The 27,884-nt window shown below is 40.0% G+C and overlaps 1 protein-coding gene across 11 annotated transcripts in view; it reads left to right on the forward strand.

Annotated features, from left to right (window-relative positions):
• Window positions 1–383: 383 nt before the first annotated feature.
• Window positions 384–27,884, forward strand: part of AMOTL1 (angiomotin like 1) — a 175,471-nt gene continuing 147,970 nt past the window's right edge. The window contains exons 1-3 of one of the 11 annotated variants that reach the window (XM_060160238.1): window positions 384–578; window positions 6,925–7,034; window positions 9,492–9,533. Coding sequence is in view for 1 of the 11 variants with exons in the window: in XM_060160237.1 (XP_060016220.1) it covers window positions 17,769–17,843 (75 nt within the window). In the remaining 10 variants the exon portion in view is untranslated. Of the gene's footprint in view, window positions 579–6,924; window positions 7,035–9,491; window positions 9,534–17,243; window positions 17,844–27,884 lie in introns of those variants that run through there. The other 10 variants (XM_060160247.1, XM_060160243.1, XM_060160248.1 and 7 more) reach the window with 10 other exon arrangements.

A 27,884-nucleotide genomic window follows, 5' to 3' on the forward strand; every position in this document is an offset into this window, starting at 1 on the left:
AAACTCCAGACCATCACCTATTTGTCATCTTTGTAGGCTTACAAATCACCAGGTCTGCAAATCTCTCAGCACAGTGATCCTTTCCAGCTTCTTACTGCTCCTTGTCCTGCCTGAAAGATCTTTGCTGCTTCTCTCTCCCCTCCTTCCCCAAGAATTTTTACCCCTCAGACGCTTAAATACCTGTTTTCCTTCCTTAGAATGTTGGATTCTTGGGAGATAATGATATGACTTAGGGAAATAAGTGTGTGGTTTCCCCACCCCTGGTGCTGGTGAAGGCGGTTAGTGCTTCCGGACTTTCTGAAGCTTTTTGAAAACAACAGGGCAAATCAGATTCCAAAGCTTCACCTTCTGAAGGCTGAGCGTGTCTGGGCAGCGGCTGCATGATTTGGATGGAGTCATCACTGGCGAGGTCGAGCTGACTCAGCCAGGAAGCACTTGTTGCTCTTCTAAACTCCACGGCACCAGAGATGAAGTCACCTTTCTTCTTTTAAAAGCAACAGAGCTGCCCTGTGAGTCCCTGTCACGTCTGCGGGAACTCAGTGTTTTTTCCACAGCTGGGCACCAGGACCTTCTCTCAGGTAAGAAAGCTTCTCTTTAGTGGGTTTCCATTCAGGAAAGCTTGATTGTGTGGGGGGGGCACTTTTTAGGGCACCTCAGGGTAAAGTTGGAGTTGGGTCAAGGGACGTTCTGGGTGAGAACAGCTGGTTCCCAGGCAGCTGGTACCCACCTGGTGGGCTGGCAGGCCCTGGGCTGAGTGACCACTCAGCTCGGGCTGCAGTGGCATGGAAATCTAACCCGGGCTTGGTTTCAGGTGTCTGTTCTAACAGTGGGACAATGAACCCTTTGGTGAAGCAACTACGAGTGGTCTCCTTAGGCTGGGGCTGTCCTACCTGTTTTGCCTTCCTACAACGGGCTTTGTGTTTTGGGTAGAACCCTTAGAGGGTCTCATGATAAACGCTGATGTATAGGAAAGCAGCAGCTCTCTGGAGAGCCTTCATTTGCTCATTCACCGGCTTGAATTCTTCCCTTCTTCCTCAGAGTGTAGCAGGGACAAAGGCCCAGCTTCCTTGTCCTGACACGCAGGGACCTTGTGTAAACCATGGCTGTGCTCTCCTGTGGGGCAGAAGCGTGCAAACACATCTTAGAGCCTGTCCATGCGAGTTCTAAGTTTTGGCGTGTGTGTGTGCGTGTGTATGGTCGACCCGTGGTCCTAGGCGCCTCTGAAATCTCCCTGCCGCACTTTCTATGAGCTATATGAATCACTGCCACTAATTGAATCATACAGCTCTTACGAGCTCTGGAAGTCTCAGTAAAGACATCTTGGTGATGATGGAGGCGCCTACAGGGTGATAAATGACTTTTGAGAGAGTTGAACCACAGTAAAGTGAAAACACTGAGAATTGCAGGGTCCCTTTATAACCTGACACAGAACCCTATCCCACACAGGATTCAGTGCTTTCATCTATAACCTCTGAAGGGAACAAAGAATTTCATTGAGATAAGAGATGCTCGTTTTGTTTTAAATGCAAATGCATACTGGCTGCGAGCGCCGGCTTACTCATTCACCTCAAACTTGGCACATCCAGAATTTATCCTTACCTGAACTCTGCGGAACCTCCCCCGACCCCCGTGTCCCCCAGCTACGTGAAAAGCACCTGGTTGTCCACGACAGATTTCTGGACTTCAACCTTGACCCCTCCTTCGCCCTCACGTTCCCACATCTAGTGTGGCAACACATCCCACAGATTCTGCCTCCAGTGATCTCTCAGATCCATCCACTCTCCCACTTCCATGGCTACTTTAAGCCCTTATCACCTTTTCCAGGAATACAGAAACCTCTTATCCCAGCTTCCTCTCTCCAGCCTCATCTTCCTGGGGCAGCCAGAGTGATGATTCTACAATGACTGATTGGCACCTGCACGATCTGATCCATCACTAGTCTGTTGATCTGTCTTCTTAATAGGCCTGAAAATTTTTCTCGCCTACCCATCCCACCACCCTACCTTGGTCCGTCCCACCAGCACTCTTTGCCTGAGTTATTGCAATAGCCGCTTAGCTGACCTCCCTGCTACCAGGCTCAGTCCCTTCCTAGTATAAGACACTTCAAGCTTCTTATCTTCCCAAGAATATTTTTTAAATTTTATTTATTTATTTTTGGCTACGTTGGGTCTTCGTTGCTGTGCGCCGGCTTTCTCTAGTTGCAGCGACTGGGGGCTACTCTTCGTTGCGGTGTACGGGTATCTCATTGTGGTGGCTTCTCTTGTTGCAGAACACAGGCTCTAGAAAAGAGGGTTTCAGTAGTTGTGGCTCGCAGGCTCTAGAGCACAGGCTTAGCAGTTGTCATGCACGGGCTTAGTTGCTCTGTGGCATGTGGGATCTTCCCGGGCCAGGGCTCAAACCCGTGTCCCCTGCATTGGCAGGCGGATTCTTAACCACTGAGCCACCAGGGAAGTCCCTTCCCAGGCTTTTTAAGGACCTTTCTCATAAGAGCAGAACTTGAAACACTTATTACCCTATCTGGGGTTTAGAAGCATTAGCATTTCTAGGATTTGTGTGGATACTTCAAGGAGGGAGGCAGAGAGAATGGGGGGAGATGGGAGATGTATATTGCAGTGGGAAGATGGCTTGAAGAACACATAACGCTCAGGCCCTGGAACCATGCAGGTCTGCATTGGAATCCTATCTCCCTACTTCCTAGTGTGACTTTGACCAAATTGGTAAATTTTCTTAAGACTCATTTTCCTCAAATATGAAATAGAAATAATAATGCCTATTTCTCTGGGTGAATATGAATTAAATGAGAACATTTATGAAACACAGCCATTACGAGTTTTTAGTTCCTTTCCTTCTTTCCTTCTCTTTTACAACTTATAATCTCTATCATATATCTTGTAAGTATCCGTGTGTGTATGTATGTATCGAGTTTTGGCAAGGTGGGGAGGAGTGGCAAAGAAATAGGTGAGAACTCTCTCAAGGAATTTGCGATTTACTTAGAGAGGTAAAGCAAACTTACATGGTATGAAAACATCGATAAAAAAAGCATTCTGCCATTGTCATGTGGACAGTCCCAGTTGAGTACATAAGTGGGAAGAGCTTGAGAAAACAGGTCTGTGAATACCTGCAGACAGAGTGTAAGTAGATTTATATCAAGCAATTTTAGATTTAGGCTCTTTGGGGACTTAAAAATCATTGGCTTCTCTGATGTTGAAGTAAAACTTTCCAGAAGGCTTTCCACTTTTAGAGTGATTTAAGGACATACACATTAGAGTTTAAGTGACTTTACTCATTCATTCATTCATTCATCAAACACTTATTGAACACCTACTCTGTGCCAATAGGTCCTCTATTATACTCTTCCATGGGACATGGATAATTCTCCTCTTCTTGAATCAGGGATAGCCTTAGAGACTTGATGATCAATAGGATAAGAAGAAAGTGACCTTCGGGGACATCCATGGCTAGGTTCTCAGGAGCTTTGCAGCTTCCGCCTGGTTTTCCTGGTCCACTCACTCTGGGGGAAGCCAACCACCATATAAAGTCATGTGGTGGTAACCTGGCTCTCTGGGGCGGGGGGATCCCCCTGATTTGCAGTGTTTACCAGTTTTTATTCTATAAATACTCCCTCCCACCATGGTTGATTTCAAGCTACCAAAGTGACAGCACTGAATGCAGGGTTGGAAAGAAATACACAGAATCAGTTCTTACAAATTTGTACAAACCAGTTCCAGTGTGTGACGGCCAGTTACCCTTGAGGCCATCATCCTGCGAGAACACCCAACCTAACTAGACGGAGAGGCTCCATGGAGAGAAGCCCAACCAGCCGCAGATTTTCCAGCCATTCAGATTTAGGCTACAGGAAAAAAGCCTACAGACAACTCCAGACTCAGCCACTATCTGACTGCAGCTGTATAGAAGATCCTGAGGGAGAACATGTCAGCTCAGTCCAGTCACCCCACAGCATTCTCAGAGATGTGACAAGTCATATTCTCTAGGTTTAGAGGTGGTTTGTTACACAGCAAAAATAACTGGAACAAGGTGGTATTCTTGTTTATCCAGAAGGCAACCCAGATTAAGCCTCCAAGGGTGTGGAGGGGTAGAGGGATCTATCCAGAGAATTCTTTGTCCACGCATATTCTCAGGCCTCAGACCACTGAGGAAGAAAGCGTTTCATTTAAAAAGGCCTGGGACTTCCCTGGTAGCACAGTGGTTAAGAATCCACCTGCCAATGCAGGGGACATGGGTTCATGCTCTGGTCTGGGAAGATGCCACATTCTGTGGAGCAAGTAAGCCCATGCGCCACAACTACTGACACTGAGCTCTAGAGCCCATGAGCCACAACTACTGAGTCCACGTGCCACAACTACTGACGCCCGCTTGCCTAGAGTCTGTGCTCAGCAACAAGAGACGCCACCGCAATGAGAAGCCTGTGCACTGCAACAAAGAGTAGCCCCTGCTTGTCGCAACTAGAGAAAGCCCGCTGGCAGCAACGAAGACCCAATGCAGCCAAAAGTAAATAAATAAATTTAGAAAAATAAATAAATAAAAAGGCCCGAGAAAGAGACTCAATGACTTTACTAACTAGTTTTACCCTTATAACTAAATCAGTGAAAGAAATCTCTCTCTCTCTCTTTCTCTCACCTCCCCCCACCCCTCATCATCTGCCCCATCACTTCCCCATCTAACTCAACTCACATAAAACTCTGCTGGGATATCTCCCTTACCTGCTCTTTGGGCTCTGCTCCATCCTCCACATGGAATTTGCTGGGAGAAGCAGGCAGACAGAAAAAACATGAAGTCAAGGAAATGCCCAGAGTCCAGAGCCCTGGAGGAAAGCAACTGAGACCCCTAGAAAAGAGCAGCCAAGAGGAGAATTTAAAAACAGGCTCTAGGGCTTCCCTGGTGGCGCAGTGGTTGAGAGTCTGCCTGCCAATGCAGGGGACACAGGTTCGTGCCCTGGTCCGGGAGGTTCCCACGTGCCGGGGAGCGGCTGGGCCTGTGAGCTGTGGCCGCTGGGCCTGCGCATCAGGAACCTGTGCTCCGCGACCGGAGGGGCCACAACAGTGAGAGGCCCGTGTACCGCAAAAAAAAAAAAAAAAAAACAGGCTTTAATGGAGACACAGGGATTAGTGGTCAAAGCATGAGTCATTTTTTTTAAGCAACTTTATTATTATTATTGTTTAATTTTATTTATTTTTTGGCTGCTTGGGTCTTCATTGCTGCGTGCGGGCTTTCTCTAGTTGTGGCGAATGGGGGCTACTCTTCATTGCGGTGCGCGCAACGAGAACATTGTGGTGGCTTCTCTTGTTGCGAAACACAGACTCTAGGTGCGCAGGCTTCAGTAATTGCAGCGCACGGGCTTCAGTAGTTGCAGCGCGTGGGCTCAGTAGCTGAAGCACGCGGGCTCTAGGTCACAGGCTCAGTAGTTGTGGTACACGGGCTTAGTTGCTCCAGGGCATGTAACTCGTGTCCCCTGCATTGGCAGGCAGATTCTTAACCACTGCTCCACTAGGGAAGTCCCAAAGCATGAGTTTTGAAATCAGATGACCTGGGTTCCAATCTGGATCCTGACATTTTCTATTTGGTCGACCCTGGAAAGTATCCAGACATCTCTCTTCTCGGTTTTCTTTATCTTTTTAATATTCTTTTTTTTTTTTTTTTTAAATTTATGGCTGTGTTGGGTCTTCGTTTCTGTGCGAGGGCTTTCTCTGGTTGTGGCAAGCGGGGGCCACTCTTCATCGCGGTGCGGGGACCTTTCACTATCGCGGCCTCTCTTGTTGCGGAGCACAGGCTCCAGATGCGCAGGTTCAGTAGTTGTGGCTCACGGGGCACAGTTTCTCTGCGGCATGTGGGATCTTCCCAGACCAGGGCTCGAAGCCGTGTTCCCTGCATTGGCAGGCAGATTCTCAACCACTGTGCCACCAGGGAAGCCCTTCTTTATCTTTTTAAATTGAAGTATAGTAGGTGATTAACAATGTTGTGTTAATTTCAGGCGTATAGCAAAGTGATTCAGTTATACATATGTATATCTATTCTTTTTCAGATTCTTTTCCATTATAGGTTATTACAAGATATTGAGTATAGTTCCCTGTGCTATACAGTAGGTCCTTGTTGTTTATTTTATGTAGTAGTGTGTATCTGTTAATCCCAAACTCCTAATTTATCCCTGCCCCACCCCCTTTCTCCTTTGGTAAACATAAGTTTGTTTTCTATGTCTGTGCATCTATTTCTGTTTTGTAAATGAGTTTATTTGTGTCACATTTTAGATTCCACATATAAGTGATATCACATGATATTTGTCTTTCTCTGTCTGACTTACTTCACTAAGTATGATAATCTCTAGGTCCATCCATGTTGCTGCAAATGGCATTATTTCATCCTTTGCTATGGCTGTCTTCTCAGTTTCTTCATCTTTAAAATTTGGATAATAATGCCATCTCACAAAGTTCTTGTGAAGATTAACTGAGATGATGCCTAATACCTGGGGCTGAATAAGTAGCAGTCAACCTTAGTAGTAGTGATAGTATTGGAGTCATACTAGTTTACTGTTGTCACAAGTCCCAGAGTCACGGGCTCTTCACAGGCCCAGAGATTCAGTCAGTCAGTCACACTACAGGTGACCAAGATTCAATAAGTACTTAAGTCAGACCAAATATCTATATTCTGAATGTTTATTCTACTGCCAATTTTCTTCTCTTATTGTCCCCCAAATATATTTCCAAAGGCTTTAAAAGCATGACTGTGCATTATTTCTCCTGTATCTTAAGCAATATGAATTAAAACCATATTTTCTTATTTCTTGTGAGTCCTCTTCTTACCTTCTACTGTGTAGCGGGTAGTTGAGTAGTTCAGTGATCAACACATTTTAACTATTATTATTTTTTAAATGCTGTTTAAGAAGAAATTGAAGTTGGGTGACTTTTGCAGGAATCCTGTGCCCAGCGTGCTCCAGAAACGTCAAGTTTACCATTTTGCAGATGGCATCACTGTGGTAGGACAATCAGGTTGAAGGATAACGTGATTCTTGGGAGCGAAGTGTGAGTGTTAAGTTCTCCTGCTTTATTTATATTTTGTGAATACGAGTTACTAAAACTTTAATCTATGAATTGACGTTAGGCAGACTTGTCTCATTAAATTTATGATTGGTCTAGTCATGTGGATTTTTGAACAAAGAATAATGCAAACATTCAGACTGTTAAAGAAAAGCTGATTTGCATACTTCTAAAAGCTTTTCTAATAAAATATTTATTGATTCACAAGTGTGTGCCCACTTCACCCAGCGTCCCCAGTGTCAACATTTTGTGTAACTATAGTACAATATCAAAACTAGGTAATTGACATTGGTACAATCCATAAACCGTATTCAGATTTTCAGTTATATGTGTACTCATTTGTGTATATGTGTATAATTGTATGTAATTTTGTCATGTTTATTTCAGGTAACTATCACCACAAGCAAGATACAAAACTGTATCATCACCACATGGCTCTCTTGCACTATCCCTTTGCATCCATCCCCCTCATCCCTAACCCTTTGAAACCATTAATCTGTTGTCCATCTGTATAATTTTATTTCAGGAGCATTATATAAATGGAATCATGAGTATTTACGTGCATGAGATTGACTTTTTCCACTCGGCATAATTTTCTTAAGATCTATCCAAGTTGTTGCATGTATCAATAGTTGGTTCTTTTTTTTACTGTTGAGTAGTAATCCACAGCATGGTTGTAGCAAAGTTTGTTTAATCTTTTGCCCATTTACCCATTGGAGGATATCTGGGTACTTTCCAGTTTGGGACTACTACAAATAAAGCTGCCATAAGCATTTGTATGCAAGTTTCTGCATGAACATAAGTTGTCATTTCTCTGGGATAAATGTCTGAGAGTACAATATCTGGGTCTCATGGTAAGTCCATTTCTAGTTTTAGGGTGAACGGAAAACTCTTTTCCAGAGTGGCCATAACTTTTTGCATTACCACCAGCAGTGTGTAAGTAATGGAGTTTCTCTGCATCCTTGTCAGCATTTGGTGTTATCACTATTTTATATTTTAGCCATTCTGATAGTTGGGTAGTGATAACATATTGTGATTTTAATTTGCATTTCCATAATGTCTAATGGTGTTGAACATTTTTTTTTTCATGTGCTTCTTTGCCTTCTATATATCTTCTTCAGTGAAATGTCAAATTAATGACTTCTGCCCATTTTCTAACTGGATGCTTTGTTTTTTTAATTGTTGAGTTCTGTGAGTTCTTTATATATTCTAGATAAGCATCTATTTTTCAGATGTTTACAAACATTTTCTCCTGCTCTGTAAATTTGTACATCATCCTCTAAATAAGATCTTTCAAAGGGCAAAATTTTAAATTTTGATGAAGTCCAATTTGTCAATATTTCCTTTTATAGGTTGTTCTTTTAGAGCAAAGAATAAAAACTTTTTGCCTAGTCCTAGTTCTCAAAGATTTCCTCCCATTTTTTCCTAAAAACCTATAGTTTTACATTTAGATCTGTAATCCATTTTGAGATAGATTTGTGTAAGTCGAAGTTTAGGTCAAAGTTAATTTTTTTGCTTAAGTATGTTCAGTTGCTCTAGCACCATTTATTTAAAAGGCTATCTCTCCTTCATTCTGTTGGTTTTGAACCTTTGTCAAAAATCAAGTGAGTGGGGACTTCCCTGGTGGTCCAGTAGCTAAGACTCCGCACTCCCAAAGCAGGGGGCCTGGGTTCGATTCCTGATCAGGGAACTAGATCTCACATGCCACAACTAAGAGTTCTCACACCACAACTAAAGATCCCACAGGCCGCAACTAAAGACTCTGCAGGCTGCAACTAAAGATCCCACATGCTGCAACTAATACCTGGCACAGCCAAAAAAAAAAAAATATATATATATATATATATGTTATATGGTGATCTATCATCAAAAATTATTTTAAAAAATCAAATGGATGTATTTGTATGATTCCGTATGTGGGTTTTCCATTGTATCCCATTGATCCATGTGCCTATCTGACAATACCACACCATCTAGGTGACTAAATCAAAAGCTATATAGTAAACCACACACCAGGCAGAGTGATTTCTCCCACGTTAGTGGTCTCTTTCTAAATTGCTTTGGTTATCTTCAGGTCTTTCACATTCCATATAAGTTTTATAAAATGCTTGCCTATGTCTACAAAAACCATGCTGGGATTTTGATAGGAATCTTGTTAAAGATGTAGTTTAATTTGGAGAGAAGACATTTTTACTAAGCTGAGTCTTCCAGTTCTTGAATGTGGAAAATTTCTGTGCTATTTAGGTCTCCTATGGTTTCTTTCATCAGTACTTTGTAATTTTCAGCATGCAGATTCTGTACATGTTTTGTTAGGTTTATAACTAAGTATTTCATTTTCTTTGGAACAATTGAAAATGGTATTGCATTGTTAAATTACATTTTTCATGTATACATTTAGTATATAGAAATACAATGACTATTTTTCTTCTCTTTTTCCCCCAGCTTTATTGAGGTATGATTGACAAATAAGAATATATATTTAAGGTAAACGATGTGCTATTTTGATATACACACACATTGTGAAATGATTATGATAATCAAGCTAATTAACATGTCAGTCAGCTCACATAGTTACCATTTGTGTGTGTGTGTGTGTATTGTGAGAACATTTGAGGAGATTATTCAAGATCTTACTCTCTTAGCAAATTTCAAGTGTACATTATTAAACTATTGTCACCATGCTGTACATTATGTCTCCAGAATGTATTCATCTTATAATTGAATGTTTGTATCCTTTGATCAATATCTTCCCAAAACACAATTAAATGTTCTGTGTTGATATTGAATCCTATAATCATGCTGAACTTGCTTACTAGTTCTGGGTTTTTTTGTTTTGTTTTTGTTTTTTGTAGATTCCTTGGGATTTTCTACAGAGGTCATCTGCAAATAGAGATTGTTTTAATTTCCCCTTTCCAATCTGTATGACTTTTATTTCTTTGTCTTGCTTTATTGCGCTGGCTAGAACTTTCAGTTCTATGTTGAGTAAGAGTAGTGAGACAGACATCTTTACCTTGTTCCCAATCTTAGAGGAAAAGCCTTCAGTCTTTCTGTCACCATTAAGAATAATGTTAAGGGTGGTGGTGGTGGTGGGATGAACTGGGAGATTGGAATTGACATATATACACTAATATGTATAAAATAGATAAGTAATAAGAACCTGCTGTATAAAATAAATAAATAAAATTTTAAAAAAAGAATAATGTTAACTGTAGATTTTTTTTTTTAGGTGCTCTTGATCAAGTTGGGAAAATTTTCCTCTATTCCTAGTTTGTTGAAAGTTTGCATCATGAACGAGTGTTGAATGTTTTTAAATGTTTTTCTGCATCAATTGATATAATCATATGTTTTTTCTTCTTTAGCCTGTTGATAGAGGGGATTACATTGAATGATTTTTAAATTTGAGCAAGCTTTGCATATCTGAAATAAATCCCACTTGGTCATGTATATAGTTCTTTTCTATAAAGAGCTGCTGGATTCAACTTACTGATATTTTTTGGAGAAGTTTTGCATCTCAGTTCCTGAGAGTTATTGATTTGTAGTTTTCCTTTTCTGTACTGTCTTTGTCTAGATTTGGTATCAAGGTAATACTGGCCTCATAAAAAGAGTTGCAAAGTGATTCCTTCTCTGTATTTTTTGGATATGATTATGTAAAATTGGTGTTAATTCTTTAAATGCTTGATAAAATTCTCCAGTGAAATAGTTTGGATATAGAGATTTCTTTTGCAGGAGCTCTTTAAGTATAAATTCAATTTTTATAATAATTGTAGAACTATTCACATTACTTATTTCATCTTGACTGAGTTTTCATTGTTTATGGTTTTCAAGGTATTAGTCCATTCCTTTGATGTTGTTGAACTTAAAAGTGTAAAATTGTCCATATATTTCCTTATTATTTTTTTAATGGCTACAGGATCTGTAGCAATATCTCCTCTTTCATTCCTGATGTTGGTAATTTGTGTCTTTTTTTCTTTTTATCTTTATCAGTCTAACTAGAGGTTTACTGATCTTAGTGATTTTTTTTTCTCATAACAACCAGTTATTTGTTTTACTGATTTTCTCTATTGTGTTTCTGTTTTCAGTTTAATGTATTTCTGATGTTATCTTTATTATTTCCTTCCTATCTTGTTTCTTATTTCTGTTATTTTTAAACTCTATATTTTGCATTTGGTTTTTTTAAATAACTTCTATTTCTTTGCTCAGATTTTATATTTTTTCATTTGTTTCAAGAGAATTTGTAATTATTTGTTGAAGCATTTTTATAACAGCTGCTTTAAAAATCCTTGTCAGAAATTTCCAACAGCTGATTCACCTCAATGTTGGCAATGGTTGATTGTCTTTTCTCATTCAAGTTGTGTTTTTCTTGGTTCTTGGTATGATGAATGATTTCCAATTATATTTTGGACATTTTGGATAACATGTTAGGAGACTCTTGATCACAGTTAAATATTTCATTTTGGTAGCAGTCACCCTACTTAGACTTTTATTTTTTTAATCTTTATTGGAGTATAATTGCTTTACAATGGTATGTTAGTTTCTGCTTTATAACAAAGTGAATCAGTTATACATATATCCCCATATCTCTCCCCTCTTGCATCTCCCTCCCTCCCACCCTCTGTATCCCACCCCTCTAGATGGTCACAAAGCACCGAGCTGATCTCCCTGTGCTCTGTGTCTGCTTTCCACTAGCTATCGGTTTTACTTTTGGTAGTGTATATATGTCCATTCCACTCTCTCACTTTGTTCACCTTCCCCCTCCCTGTGTCCTCAAGTCCATTCTCTAGTAGGTCTGCATCTTTATTCCCATCCTGGCCCTAGGATTTTCATGACCATTTTTTTTTTTAGATTCCATATATATGTGTTAGCATACGGTAATTGTTTTTCTCTTTCTGACTTACTTCACTCTGTATGACAGACTCTAGGTCCATCCACCTCACAACAAATAACTCAATTTCATTTCTTTTTATGGCTGAGTAATATTCCATTGTATATATGTACCACATCTTCTTTATCCATTTATCTGTCGATGGACACTTAGGTTGTTTCCATGTCCTGGCTATTGTAAATACAGCTGCAATGGACATTTTGGTACATGACTGTTTTTGAATTATGGTTTTCTAAGGGTATGTGCCCAGTAGTGGGATTGCTGGGTCATATGGTAGTTCTATTTTTAGTTTTTTAAGGAACCTCCATACTGTTCTCCATAGTGGCTGTATCAATTTACATTCCCACCAACAGTGCAAGAGGGTTTCCTTTTCTCCACACCCTCTCCAGCATTTACTGTTTGTAGATTTTTTGATGATGACCATTCTGACTGGTATGAGATAATATCTCATTGTAGTTTTGATTTGCATTTCTCTATGATTAATGATGTTGAGCATTCTTTCATGTGTTTGTTGGCAATCTGTATATCTTCTTTGGAGAAATGTCTATTTGGGTCTTCTGCCCATTTTTGGATTGGGTTCTTTGTTTTTTTAATATTGAGCTGCATGAGTTGTTTATATATTTTGGAGATTAATCCTTTGTTGGTTAATTCTTTTGCAAATATTTTCTCTCATTCTGAGGGTTGTCTTTTTGTCTTGTTTTTAGTTTCCTTTGATTTGCAAAAGTTTTTAAGTTTCATTAGGTCCCATTTGTTTATTTTTGTTTTTATTTCCATTTCTCTAGGAGGTGGGTCAAAAAGGATCTTGCTGTGATTTATGTCATAGAGTGTTCTGCCTATGTTTTCCTCTAAGACATAGTGTCTGGCCTTACATTTAGGTCTTTAATCCATTTTGAGTTTATTTTTGTGTATGGTGTTAGGGAGTGTTCTAATTTCATTCTTATAGATGTAGCTGTCCAGTTTTCCCAGCACCACTTATTAAAAAGGCTGTCTTTTCTCCACTGTATATTCTTGCCTCCTTTATGAAATATAAGGTGACCATATGTGCGTGGGTTTATCTCTGGGTTTTCTCTCTTGTTCCATTGATCTACATTTCTGCTTTTGTGCCAGTACCATACTGTCTTGATTACTGTAGCTTTGTAGTGTAGTCTGAAGTCAGGGAGACTGATTCCTCCAGCTCTGTTTTTCTTTCTCAAGATTGCTTTGGCTATTTGGGGTCTTTTGTGTTTCCATACAAATTGTGAATTTTTTTGTTCTAGTTCTGTGAAAAATGCCATTGGTAGTTTGATAGGGATTGCACTGAATCTGTAGATTGCTTTGGGTAGTAGAGTCATTTTCACAATGTTGATTTTTCCAATCCAAGAACATGATATATCTCTCCATCTATTTGTATCATCTTTAATTTCTTTCATCAGTGTCTTATAGTTCTCTGCATACAGGTCTTTTGTCTCCTTAGGTAGGTTTATTCCTAGGTATTTTATTCATTTTGTTGCAATGTTAAATGGGAGTGTTTCCTCAATTTCTCTTTCAGATTTTTCATCAGTAGTTTATAGGAATGCAAGATATTTCTGTGCATTAATTTTGTATGCTGCTACTTTACCAAATTCATTGATTAGCTCTAGTAGTTTTCTGGTAGCATCTTTAGGATTCTCTGTATATAGTATCAAGTCATCTGCAAACAGTGAGAGCTTTACTTCTTCTTTTCTGATTTGGATTCCTTTTATTTCTTTTTCTTCTCTGATTGCTTTGGCTAAAACTTCCAAAACAATGTTGAATAATAGTGGTGAGAGTGGACATCCTTGACTTGGTCCTGATCTTAGTGGAAATGCTTTCAGTTTTTCACCATTGAGGACGATGTTGGCTGTGGGTTTGTCATATATGGCCTTTGTTATGTTGAGGTAAGTTCCTTCTATGCCTACTTTCTGGAGGGTTTTTAACATAGTGGGTGTTGAATTTTGTCAAAAGCTTTCTCTGCATCTATTGAGATGATCATATGGTTTTTCTCCTTCAATTTGTTAATATGGTGTATCACATTGGTTGATTTGCGTATATTGAACAATCCTTGCATTCCTGGGATAAACCCTACTTGATCATGGTGTATGATCCTTTTAATGTGCTGTTGGATTCTGTTTGCTAGTATTTTGTTGAGGATTTTTGCATCTATGTTCATCAGTGATATTGGCCTATAGTTTTCTTTCTTTGTGACATCTTCATCTGGTTTTGATATCAGGGTCATGATGGCCTCATAGAATGAGTTTGGGAGTGTCCCTTCCTCTGCTATATCTTGGAACAGTTTGAGAAGGATAGGTTTTAGCTATTCTATAAATGTTTGAAAGAATTCACTTGTGAAGCCATCTGGTCCTGGGCTTTTGTTTGTTGGAAGATTTTTAATCACAGTCTCAATTTCAGTGCTTGTGATTGGTCTGTTTATAGTTTCTATTTCTTCCTGGTTCAGTCTTGGCATGTTGTGCATTTCTAAGAATTTGTCCATTTCTTCCAGGTTGTCCATTTTATTAGCATAGAGTTGCTTGTAGTAATCTCTCATGATCCTTTGTATTTCTGCAGTGTCAGTTGTTACTTCTCCTTTTTCATTTCTAATTCTATTTATTTGAGTCTTTTCCCTTTTTTTCTTGATGAGTCTGGCTAATAGTTTATCAATTTTGTTTATCTTCTCAAAGAACCAGCATTTAGTCTTATTGATCTTTGCTATTATTTCCTTCATTTATTTCTGCTCTGATCTTTATGATTTCTTTCCTTCCGCTCACTTTGGGGATTTTGTTCTTCTTTCTCTAATTGCTTTAGGTGTAAGGTTAGATTGTTTATTTGAGATGTTTTTTGTTTCTTAAGGTAGGATTGTATTGTTATAAACTTCTCTCTTAGAACTGCTTTTGCTGAATACCATAGGTTTTGGCTCATCCTGTTTTCATTGTCATTTTATTCTAGGTATTTTTTGATTTCCTCTTTGATTTCTTCAGTGATCTCTTGGTTATTAAATAGTGTATTGTTTAGCCTCCATGTGTTTGTATGTTTTACAGACTTTTTTCCTGTAATTGATATCTAGTCTCATAGCGTTGTGCTCGGAAAAGATACTTGATATGATTTCAATTTTCTTAAATTTACCAAGGCTTTATTTGTGACCCAAGATATGATCTATCCTGGAGAATGTTCCATGAGTCCTTGAGAAGAAAGTGTATTCTGGTTTTTTTGGATGGAATGTTCTATAAATATCAATTAAGTCCATCTTGTTTAATGTATCATTTAAAGCTTGTGTTTCCTTATTTATTTTCATTTTGGTTGATCTGTCCATTGGTGAAAGTGGGGTGTTAAAGTCCCCTACTATTGTGCTACTGTTGATTTCCCCTTTTATGGCTGTTAGTATTTGCCTTATATATCAAGGTACTCCTATGTTTGGTGCATAAATATTTACAATTGTTATATCTTCTTATTGGATTGATCCCTTGATTATTATGTAGTGTCCTTTGTCCCTTGTAGTAGTCTTTGTTTTAAAGTCTATTTTGTCTGATATGAGAATTGCTACTCCAGCTTTCTTCTGATTTCCATTTGCATGGAATATCTTTCTCCATCCCCTCACTTTCAGTCTGTATGTGTCCCTAGGTCTGAAGTGGGTCTCTTGTAGACAGCATATATATGGGTCTTGTTTTTGTATTCATTCAGCCAATCTGTGTCTTTTGGTGGGAGCATTTAATCCTTTTACATTTAAGGTGATTATCGATATGTATGTTCTTATTACCATTTTCTTAATTGTTTTGGGTTTGTTATTTTGGGTCTTTTCCTTCTCTTGTGTTTGCTGCCTAGAGAAGTTTCTTTAGCATTTGTTGTAAAGCTGGTTTGGTGGTGCTGAATTCTCTTACCTTTTGCTCGTCTGTAAAAGTTTTAATTTCTCAGTCGAATCTGAATGAGATCCTTACTGGGTAGAGTAATCTTGGTTGTAGGCTTTTTTTACCTTTCATCACTTTAAAGATGTCCTGCCACTCCTTTCTGGCTTGCAGAGTTTCTGCTGAAAGATCAGCTATTAATCTTATGGGGATTCCCTTGTATGTTATTTGTTGTTTTTCCCTTGCTGCTTTTAATATTTTTTCTTTGTACTTAATTTTTGATAGTTTGATTAATATGTGTCTTGGCATGTTTCTCTTTTGATATATCCTGTATGGGACTCTCTGCACTTCCTGGACTTAATTAACTATTTCCTTTCCCATATTAGGGAAGTTTTCAACTATAATCTCTTCAAATATTTTCTCAGTCCCTTTCTTTTTCTCTTCTTCTTCTGGGATCCCCATAATTCAAATGTTGGTGCGTTTAATGTTCTCCCGGAGGTCTCTGAGACTTTCCTCACTTCTTTTCATTCTTTTTTCTTTATTCTGCTCTGCAGTAGTTATTTCCACTATTTTATCTTCCAGGTTACTTATCCGTTCTTCTGCCTCAGCTATTCTTTTATTGATTCCTTCTAGAGAATTTTTAATTTCATGTATTGTGTTGTTCATCATTGTTTTGTTTGCTCTTTAGTTCTTCTAGGTCCTTGTTAAACGTTTCTTTTATTTTCTCCATTCTATTTCCAAGGTTTTGGATCATCTTTATTATCATTATTCTGAATTCTTTTTCAGGTAGACTGCCTTTTTCCCGTTCATTTGTTTGGTAGGGTCGGTTTTTACCTTGTTCCTTCATCTGCTGTGTGTTTCTCTGTCTTCAGTTTGTTTAACTTACTGTGTGGGGTCTCCTTTTTGCAGGCTGCAGGTTTGTAATTCCCATTGTTTTTTGTGTGTGCCCCCAGTGGCTAAGAGTGGTTCATCGGGCTGTGTAGGCTTCCTGGTGGAGGGTACTGGTGCCTGTGTTCTGGTGGATGAGGCTGGATCTTATCTTTCTGGTGGGCAGGTCTACATCTGGTGGTGTTTTTTGGGGTCTCTGTAACCTTATTACGATTTTAGGCAACCTCTCTGCTAATGGGTAGGGTTGTGTTCCTGTCTTGCTAGTTGTTTGGCATTGGGTATCCAGCACTGTAACTTGCTGGTCATTGAGTGGAGCTGGGTCTTGGCGTTGAGATGGAAATCTCTGGGAGATTTTCACCATTTGATATTACTTGGAGCTGGGAGGTCTCTGGTGGACCAATGTCCTGAACTCGGCTCTCCCACCTCAGAGGCACAGGTCTGACTCTTGGCAGGAGCACCAAGACCCTGTCATCCACATGGCTCAGAATAAAAGGGAGAAAAAAAGAAAGAAAGAAAAATAAATAAATAAAATAAATGTATTAAAATAAAAAATAATTATTAAAAATAAAAAAGAATTTAAAAAGTAATAGAAAAAGAAAGAAGAGAGCAACCAAACCAGAAAACAAATCCACCAATGATAACAAGTGCTAAAATCTATACTAAAACAAACAAACAAAAAAAAAACGAAAAAAAAATGGACAAACAGAACCATAGGACAAATGGTAAAAGCAAAGCTATACAGACAAAATCACACACAGAAGCATACACATACACACTGATAAAAAGAGAAAAAGGGAAAAGAAAAATATATATCTTTGCTCCCAAAGTCCACTGCCTCAATTTTGGGATGATTTATTGTGTATTCAGGTCTTCCACACATGCAGGTACATCAGGTTGATTGCGGAGATTTAATCCGCTGCTCCTGAGGCTGCTGGGAGAGATTTCCCTTTCTCTTCTTTGTTCTCACAGCTCCCGGGGCTCAGCTTTGGATTTGGCCCCACCTCTGTGTGTAGGTCACCTGAGGGCATCTGTTCTTTCCTCAGACAGGACGTGGTTAAAGGAACAGCTGATTCGGGGGCTCTGGCTCACTCAAGCCGGGAGGAGGGAGGGGTACGGATGCGGGGCGAGCCTGCGGCGGCAGAGGCCGGCGTGACATTGCACCAGCCTGAGGCGTGCCGTGCATTCTCCCGGGTAAGTTGTCCCTGGATCACAGGACTCTGGCAGTGGCGGGCTGCACAGGCTCCCGGGAGGGGAGGTGTGGAGAGTGACCTGTGCTTGCACACAGGCTTCTTGGTGGTGGCAGCAGCAGCTTTAGCGTCTCATGCCCGTCTCTGGAGCTCCTTTAAGCAGCGCTCTTAATCCCCTCTCCTTGCGCACCACGAAACAAAAAGGGAAGAAAAAGTCTCTTGCCTCTTCGGCAGCTCGACTTTTTCCCGGACTCCCTCCCGGCTAGCCGTGGTGCACTAACCCCTTAAGGCTGTGTTCACACCGCCAACCCCAGTCCTCTCCTTGGGATCCGACCTCCGAAGCCCGAGCCTTAGCTCCCAGCCCCCGCCCGTCCCGGTGGGTGAGCAGACAAGCCTATTGGGCTGGTGAGTGCTGGTCGGCACCGATCCTCTGTGCGGGAATCTCTCCGCTTTGCCCTCTGCACCCCTGTTACTGTGCTCTCCTCCATGGCTCCGAAGCTTCCCCCCTCCGCCATCCCCCATCTCTGCCCGTGAAGGGCCTTCCTAGTGTGTGGGAACCTTTCCTCCTTCACAGCTCCCTCCCACAGGTGCAGGTCCCGTCCCTATTCTTTTGTCTCTGTTTTTTCTTTTTTCTTTTGCCCTACCCAGGTACGTGGGGAGTTTCTTGCCTTTTGGGAGGTCTGAGGTCTTCTGCCAGCGTTCAGTAGGGGTTCTGTAGGAGTTGTTCCACATGTAGATGTATTTCTGATGTATTTGTGGGGAGGAAGGTGATCTCCACTTCTTGCTCTTCTGCCATCTTGAAGCTCCTCCCCTATTTAGACTTAAAGTACAGGTTCTGGCCAACTTTTGTGAGCTATAGTTGCAATGAAAATTTGTTTTCAGCGCTCTTGCAATACTAATATGGGCTTACTTGTTCCTCTGGGATTATTTGGGCTCTTGCTTTATTACTGCAAGAGCCTCCTGGGCTGCTTGGTGGATGTGGAGTGGGTGATGTGCCCCTAGCCAGGCAATTTCTGGGGGGAAAAGTAATGTCAGGAATGAAGTCTAGCCATACTAGATATTAAAGCCTGTCATGACATTTACAATAATTAAAATACTGGTGCAACACTAGAGAGATCATGGAAAAGCATGAAGAGTCCAGAAATAGATCCAATGAAGATAGCAATGTGGTATTTCAATCTAGTAGCACTGGGATAATTGACCACCACTTGGAAAGAGTCCACTTTTTAAAAAGTAGCCAATTATCCCAATACAGTTTATTGAGTAATCCATCTTTTCCCCACTGACTTAAAATGTCAATTTTTTTCATATACCAAATCAATTTCATTGATTATTTTTTAAACTTTTTATTCTAGTCAAAACAGTTTATTCCAGGAATAAGATTACCCTCTTTGAATTACTTTAGCTTTATAATTTGTTGTGTTATCTGAGAAAGTAAATATCCTCTCAAACCCTGCCATTATTTTTCAAATCAAAAATTTCTAGGCTAATAACCAAAATATATTAGTGTGAAAAAAAAGCCGGTCACAGCAAAAAAAAGTATGTGTGTTTGTATACTATTCATGTGTGTGTGTCTCTCTATATATACATATACTTGTATGTATAAATACATGTGCATATGTATACATATATGTACATATATATTTGCATAGGCATAGACAATTTTTGGAAGGGCACGCATGAATCTAAAAGAGTTACTTCCAGGGAGTGAGACTGTTGGGGATTCTATTGATGAGCGAGACTTACTTTTTTCCACTTTGGACAATTCTCCACTTTTAATGTATTCTTTAAAAAACAAATACGTATTTCTTTTATAATTAAAAACAGTACATGATTTTCTCTGCCAGAAATCCAAGCCTGTACAAGGGCATATCATGTATACTAGTGTTTCTCAATTGTGACTGCACGTTAGAATTACTTGGGAAGTGTTTAAGAAATACGGATGCCCAGGGACCTGCCCCCAGAGATTCTGATTTCACAGGTCTGGGAGAGGCCGTGGGCATCAGGGTATTTTGAAAGTACCCCAGGTAGTTGTGATGTGCAGTCACGGTTGAGAACCACTCCTGTAGATGATGTGAGGTTTTAAAGGGTCTCCAGAAGGCCACCGCAATGAGGTCTTTTCAGAATATAGTTATTTGGGAATGCAACCCAAAGTAATCCATCACACCTCTATCAGGCTAAATGTAGGCATGAGATGGAGTGCAAACAAGTCCAGAGGGAGGTGGTGGAAAGAGCTTTGCTTGAATGTGTGTGAAAGCATCCATCTCTGTAGTAGGCCTTTTTGTTGAAAGGTATAGATTCATTCAGTCTTCCTCCATACATAAGGGATTCATATAAACTAATCATGACCATAAAAGATACAGAAATCTCATAGAAAACCAAAAATAGCAAAACAGCTGTGCCTCAGGAGCCCAGATTGTGTTTGATACTGGAAGGTTCCAAAAGAGAATCAGGGTTACTTGGAGACCCTCCCATAGGAGGCTTTCAAAATTCTTTCATCTGGAGAACTGCTTTGTGAAAATGAAATGCCCTTTGGAAGCCTGATCTGGAAAACAGATCAAAGAGGAGCCTGAAGAAACCTGAGAATTGACTGGAAACCCCACATTATTGTAACGCTTTCTGCTTCTTGTGTGTGTGTCTTCTTCTGATACTTCTCCCTATCGACTGCCTGATTCTGCCTGTATAATACTGATAGAGGAGCTCATTGGCCCAACTAGTCTACAGTGGTCTGTCTCTGGTTGGACAAGTTTTTCCACACCAGGTGACTACAGAGATGGAGCTAGCAGTTCATGAGTCATACGCCTATTCATCCCTGGTCACCCAGGCCAGAGAGGGCCTGGGGAGAACAAGTGGGTGCATAAAACTGCCTTGGGATTGCAGGGGGAAGGCGTGGGTAAGGCAGTTCCCCTTAGAATGGGAAAGTGGATGGAACATCCACCACGATTAACCTGCCCAGGCCAAGCACTAAGTTGGTCATCGGTGAGTGCTGAATTGGAGGAGGTTTTCAATGGGGTGTGAAACTGTTTAAATTCAAGCAAAGATGTTAAAGAAAAACTGTCAGGAATGAATAGATGGCCCTTGCATGCTGTACATCTCCAAAGGTCTTTTCCTGCTCTATGAATCTGGGTTTTTAAAAAGTCTTAACAGCAGCCTAGGAGGTCTAGGAGAATGGAATTCATGTTCCCTTGTGATTAGCTCTGGGCCACATGTGGCTTTTGGGCACTTGAGGTGTGGCTGGTACAAATTGACTGTGCTGTAATTGACTGGGTTTTGAAGGCTGGGTAGGAATAAAAGAAATCTGACATTCTCATTAGTAATTTTTTGTATTGAATACATGTTGAAATACTATTTTGGATATGGTGGGTTAAAGAAAATATATTATTAAAATTAATTTCACGTGTATTACTTTTTTAAAAATGTGGCTATTAGAAACTTTAAAATGATACATGTGACTCACATTATCTTTCTCATGGACAGCTGGGTTAGATGGTGACTCTGCTATCTCCCCCTGCACAGGTCTGGCTGTAAAGATCTGTGTATGAACGACAGTTCTTTGCTGTGGGGCCCACATCAGTATATTATTCTTGGTTCATAATCAGAGCTGTGGCAGTTCATCTTGCTCTGGCTCTCTCTCTCTTTGCCCCGTAGACTGCAGCCTGATTCCTTTTCTCAAACAGAACCACCTAATCCTCTCCTGTGGTTTTCCAACATCCCATACTCAGGCAGCATTGTTCACGACTCTGCATCAGCAAGTCCTTACAGAACTTTGCTGTGCCTCTTGGCCTCTGTTATTCTTTCCTGCCTCATTTTCCCCCTTCCTTTCCAGGACCGGCACACAGCAAATGTTTCGCATTTGTATTCTTGCCCACTTTTTACAAATGTCCTTTTCCGGGAAGGCTGTCCTTTTCCAGCAGCCTTCCTTTGGGGACAAATGACTGCTTCCTAATGCTTTGTCACAGTTTATCCTGGTTCCCCATGGAATGAAGTTTGTGGATGGGACTAAGTCACTTCCAGAAGTGTATCTACTTAAAGAGTTAACAATGATTTTAATGAAAACAACTACTATTGCCATTTATTGAGTTTTATTACTGGCCAGGATCTATACGAGGTACATTATAGATATTTCTTATTTAACCCTGACAGCAACTTCACAAAGTATGATCCCTATGACAGATGGGAAAAATTAGGTTCAATGACATTATATCCCTTGCTTACAGTTCTTGCTAGGAAATGGTGGACCTGTGATTTAAATCTAGATCTGTTCCCAAAGTCCTTGCTCTTACCCATTACATTTAACACTGCCTCCTGGAGGCTCTGTCACCTCCCAAGTTGGGCAACTCCAAGTTGGAATTCAATGCTGCATATCAAGTGATATCTATAAGCAAATTTGCTGTGCATTTGCATATTGTTTTGACGATTCTGCAGCTGACATACAATTCTCATGAAACTCTGATAAAGATGGAATAATGGACTTTATGAGCCCTATTTCATACACTGGAAAAACTGAGCTCCAACAAGATGAAGTGATTCATCTGGGGTTACAATTTGAGTAGCAATCACAAGCCAGGCAAGAACCCAGTTTTCTGAAAATATTTATTCTTTTTCTTTGCTCATCAGGGTGTCCTTGGGCATTATGCTGCCTGGATGGCAGCATATGGTGGCAAATCATGTATTATGCTTGTTGATTTAACATGAGTTATGTGAAGAGTTTGCAGGCACAGACTCATTTGAGTTTCTCAGCTGTAGGTGTGTCAGTTTCATTCATTTAGCAAGCATTGCCTGAGCCCAAGTCTGGCCAGCCATTGTGCTAACAGTGGGCACGAAAGGGTGGATAAGATATGATTTTGTCCTAAGAAGACTACCTTCTAAAGAGGACGACAATCGTCTTGTAAAGAGAGTATTATCATCCAGTGGAAAAGTGTGGTCTTAATGGACTATAAAAAGTTCTGAGAAGTGCAAAGGGAGGAGGAAATAACTCTGCTTGGGAAAGTTTCATGGTGGAGGGAACTTCTGAACTTGGTCTCAATGGACTGACTTTAGAGATGAAAAGCCTGAGTCACTGAGAGTTCTGCAAAGGATCTCATCATCTTATAACTTCATTAAGTTTCCTAAAAATATGCTTGTTGCCACAGCTCCTTAGAGAGTAGTAGCATAGATTATTTATTGGAGTACTTAAAATATTAACATCAATAAATTCCACAGGAACTTCACAAATACTCTGCCCAGTTGGATAAGCCAATCTGAAAGACTGGTTTTTAAGTTACTCAAACTTTCCAATTCTACAAAGTTGATAAGAATATGTGGAAACAACTACAAAGCCCCGGGGAATCATGTCAACTCTCTAAACAGCCATTTCAGACAGAGGAAGACTCTGTGCCTCTAGCATTTCATGTCTTTTTATCCACATAAAGAGATGTAATCTTTCACAGTGGATATTTACAGTGTTCTACTCTCTCTTTTCTTCCATACAAGCTTAAAAGTCTTGTATTTTAAGTGCCGTTGAATTTTATCATTTGAAATATTAAGAGCCCAGATGTATACTCTAATATATGTGGTTTATTTGGAGCTGAAAGGAAAATATCCTTCTAAGTTTAGAAGTTGAAACTCATCAGAGCTAAACCTTGGGGCAGCCCAAGAGGAGAGTGCTCTCTATCATACTGTGGTCCACAAGGTTTCCGATGATTGCTTTTTTCTGGTAGCTGATACCAGGCTAGACTTAGTGCAAAGGACTGAAAGTTTGTGTTCCCTTAAAATCCGTATGTTGAAGTCCTAACCCCCAATGTGATTGTCTTAGGAAGTGGAGCCTTTGGCAAGAACTTAGATCATAAGGGTGGAGCTCTCATGCATGGGATTAGTGCCCTTTTAAGAGGGACCCCCACAGAGAGCTCTCTAGCTCTCCTTCTGCCATGTGAGGATACAATAAGTCAGTAGTCTGAAATGGAAGAGAGTCCCTCCAGAACCTGACCATGCTGGTACCTTAATCCCAGACTTCCAGCCTCAAGAACTGTGAGAAATACATTTCTGTTGTTTATAAGCCACACAGTCTGTGGTACTTTGTCATAGCACCCCATCTTGACTAAGACACCTAGATCCTAGATAATAGAGATCTTAGCTAGAAATTCCTAGTTGAGAAGGAAGATCCCATCTTGTGACCTCTTCCTTCTTGTGCTTCAATTTAGTCATTTGGTTTGTTTCTGTGACCAGATAGATTTATACCCCCTACTCATAACCAAGATGGAACGTTCCTTCTGATTCCTGACTCACTGAAGAATAAGGTCCAGATCTGCTTGGAGAGTATTAAAACTGGGGTAAAATCTTGATATTCCTGGAAGAGTATCTCACCTTCAAGCAGCCTTTGAAGAACAGAACAAGGGGCAGCAGCCTCTAGAATGGCTCAGCAGCACTGAGGGTTGTTGGTGAATATCAATATTTTGTCGAAAATTTTAAAATGAATTGCTTGACTGAAGAGTTCACAAATACAGTGGGCTGCCTGGGGAGAAAGTGAGGTCCTTCTCACTGGGTATTGAAGTACAGACTGCATAGACATATACTGGAGAGTCATGCATAAGGCAAGGGTTAGACTAAAGGTCCTAAGATCCAATCTAATTTCCAGATTCTATTATTTACAGATCTTTGGTTTACTTTGTGCATGCCTCTAAGCTTGCATTTAGTACATTGTTCTGTAATAATATGTCCATATATTTGTCTCCCCTACAAGGTTGAAAACTCTTTGAAGGAAGGGCTGTATTTATCCTTTTCTATCCCAAGCACTTAGCACAGTGACTTGTACATAGGAGACACCAAGTAAATATTTATCAAATGAACGAATGAATTCATTTAATATATTTATATCTATACATACTTTCATGCATATCTTGATTTATACTATAAGATATCAGCAAGTGGACCTGCTTGCTATGAGGGTGTTCCTATTCTTTAGAACCCATGGCTGCTTGAGTGCCTGGATGATGGAATATGCCATCCGATTCCCTAAGCATGGCACTTCTAGTTAATTCATCTCTTCTCTACTAATGGAGCTGTATTATGGCAGTTAAGGCAGAATCAAAGTATGGATAGGGTTTTTCTGAATTGTATTTCCAGATTAAGCCCCCCCACTCCCACTCCAGAAATGACCATGGAGGTTATTGTTTAGAGGTCTAGGTATGACTTGGCTGCATTAGGTGGGCAGGTATCTCCTGTGGATAATCAGAAGTGTAGTTGCATCCCAGTCTTGGGGAGGGAGGCAGGTATATGATGGGCAGGGGCTTCAGGGGCATGCTGGGCAGAGGAGCCGGTATGCACAATGAAGTGGGAGCATAAATGGGATAATCTCAGCCAGTTAGACCGGATGAGAAGGTCAGAATAAGGCCAGGAAACAGAGGCAGATAGGGTACGGGTTTTAGGTGGAGAAATTGCCAAAGAAGCAGAGGAGGGGGGTGAGGTTGCAAAGAGAATACTTTCCAAAGGGACATGTTAAACTGTGCCAAACAACACCATTCAGTACTATATTCATTCATTCGACAAACACATATTGGGTGCTTGCTTACCTTGAGAAGCCCCTATACCAATGCTAGGGATACGAATAAATAGAATCTCTGCTCTTACATACGTATACTACGAACTATACTCTACAGGCATATTAACAGATAATTACAGTGCAGGGTGATACATGCTGTAATGAAGCAAGAACAGGACAGTCTAGGGGGACACGTAACCAGATCTGAGATGTGAAGGATAAGTTGTATTTTGCAAGGTGAGACAGGAAGAACACTCTTGCTCCAGCTCTGGGAATGGCTGAATATCCAAAAGACCAAGAGGGGAGCTAATTCAGGGACTGCAAATACTTTGCAATAGTTGGGCCTTCTATGCCATGTTAAGTGGTCCAGACTTTCTCCTGGGAATAATGAACCATTGGAGTATTTTGATCAAGGAGTGACATGATCAAATTTGTGTTTTAAAAATATTACAACAAAGTGTGGAGAAAGGGTTGGAAGTAAGAAAGACCAGGACCCACTGAAGTCATTGCCGTGTCTCAGTGTGAAGGGATGGTGGCTGAGCTAAGGATGAGACAATGAAAGCAGAGGGGAGTTGCATCCTTGAGACATTTGAAAGTTAAACTGGACAAAGCTTGGTGATTGATTTGATGTGAGATGTAATCAGTTAATCAAGGATGACCAGGGAATTCCCTGGCAGTCCAGTGGCTGGAACTCAGTGATTTCATTGCTAGGGCCCGAATTCAATCCCTGGTTGGGGAACTAAGATCCCACAAACTGCGTGGCACGCCCAGAAAAAAGAAAAAAAAAGATAAACAGTTTCTGGCTTAGGCAGCTCTAGAGGTGGATCCCAAAAGAGTTCTGGTGGTCAGGGAGACCAAAGGCTAAACTCCTTAAGTCCAAAGGTCCATCTGGCCTCATACTCTCTCTTAGGGTAGACAGGTCTCCTTTGGGAGCTTAATGGGGTGTAATAGCTGACTAGGGTCCTTACCCACACTGGCCATTATCATTTATTCATTCATTCAATCAACCAGTACTTGTTAAATATCAATTATGTGTTCATATTATGCCAGTATTCCATAGATCCCAGTGTCCCACTCTGCAGGTGGCTTAGTTCTTCTCTTTCTCCCTCTCCCCACTCCACTTTTTTTTTTTTGCTATTTATTTTTTTTTCAGTTCTATTGAGGTGTAATTGACAAATAACATTGTCAGATATTTAAAGTGTACATCATGATGATTTGATATACATATACATTGTGAAATGATTCTCCCATCTAGTTAATACATCCATCATCTCACATATTTATCTTTTTTTTCTTTTGGTGAGAACATTTAAATTACACTCTTTTAAAAAGTTTCTATTATACAGCACAGTGATATCAACTCTGGTCACTGTGGTATACATTAGATCTTCAGACCTTGTTCATCTTAGAGTTGAATGTTTCTACCCTTATACTAACCTTTCCCTTGGCAACCACTTTTCTACTCTCTATTTCTATTAGCTCCACTTTTCTTTTCTTTTTAGATTTCACATGTACATGATACCATGCAGTATTTGTCTTTTCCTGTCTGGCTTATTTCACTTAGCATAATGCCCTCCAGGTTCATCCATGTTGTTGTAAATGGCAGGATATCTTTCTTTCTCATGGCTGAATAATATTCCATTGTATATATATATTCCACATCTTTATCTATTCATCCAGTGACAAGACACTTAGGTTGTTTCCATATCTTGGCTATCGTGAATAGTACATCAATAAACATGGACTATAAATATCTCTTTGAAAAAATGCTTCTCAGAGTTACAACTGTTAAGTTTTCAGTAGACTTTCCCACTCATTCCATCAACCCCACCTTATTGTATATATTATTGTTTGAGCTGCCATGTACTATTTTAGACAAAACTATTTCCTCACTTCTTATTCCTATGGCTGCATAATTTTCTTTTTGCCTTTTACTTTCTTTTTCATGGACTTAGTCTTTGATAGAATTTTGACTTGGATAGAGGTTAAAATTTTATAGAAAACTCTGAATAAGTTGTTTTATATGACCAGAAGTCTGGAAAATATTTTCTAGCCTCCAGAGTTTCATGAGCCACTCTGGGGCTTCTTGTGACTGATGTGATGGTGTTAGAGTTTCAGTAACAGATGTGATTGATCAGTCTTCCTTGAAATACTTGTGTTTGATGCAATTCATTTCACATTTTGTGCTTGACTTTCCCAAGCCGAGGTGTGAAATTCAAGCATCAGAGAAACCAGCAGGGTTTTTGAGTAGAAGTCAATAAAACACTCAACATGAACCTATGTAGTTCAGCTTAATAAAATAAAATGTATGGGTGTGAGGGCCTAACCTCACACATCTAGAAGATATCACGTTGTGAATCTGTTTCCTGGGGGCCAGTGAGTGTCAAGACCACTGGGCCAAGTGGGATGGAGAATCTACTTTGAAAACCACTCTCTTCTCCAATGATTAAGTAAAGCTCTATTTTTTAAAAAAATTAATTTAATTTACTTATATTTTATACAGCAGATTTTTATTAGTTATCTATTTTA

Source organism: Lagenorhynchus albirostris, chromosome 9 (assembly GCF_949774975.1).
Source record: "Lagenorhynchus albirostris chromosome 9, mLagAlb1.1, whole genome shotgun sequence".
In the NCBI taxonomy this organism is placed as follows: domain Eukaryota; kingdom Metazoa; phylum Chordata; class Mammalia; order Artiodactyla; family Delphinidae; genus Lagenorhynchus; species Lagenorhynchus albirostris.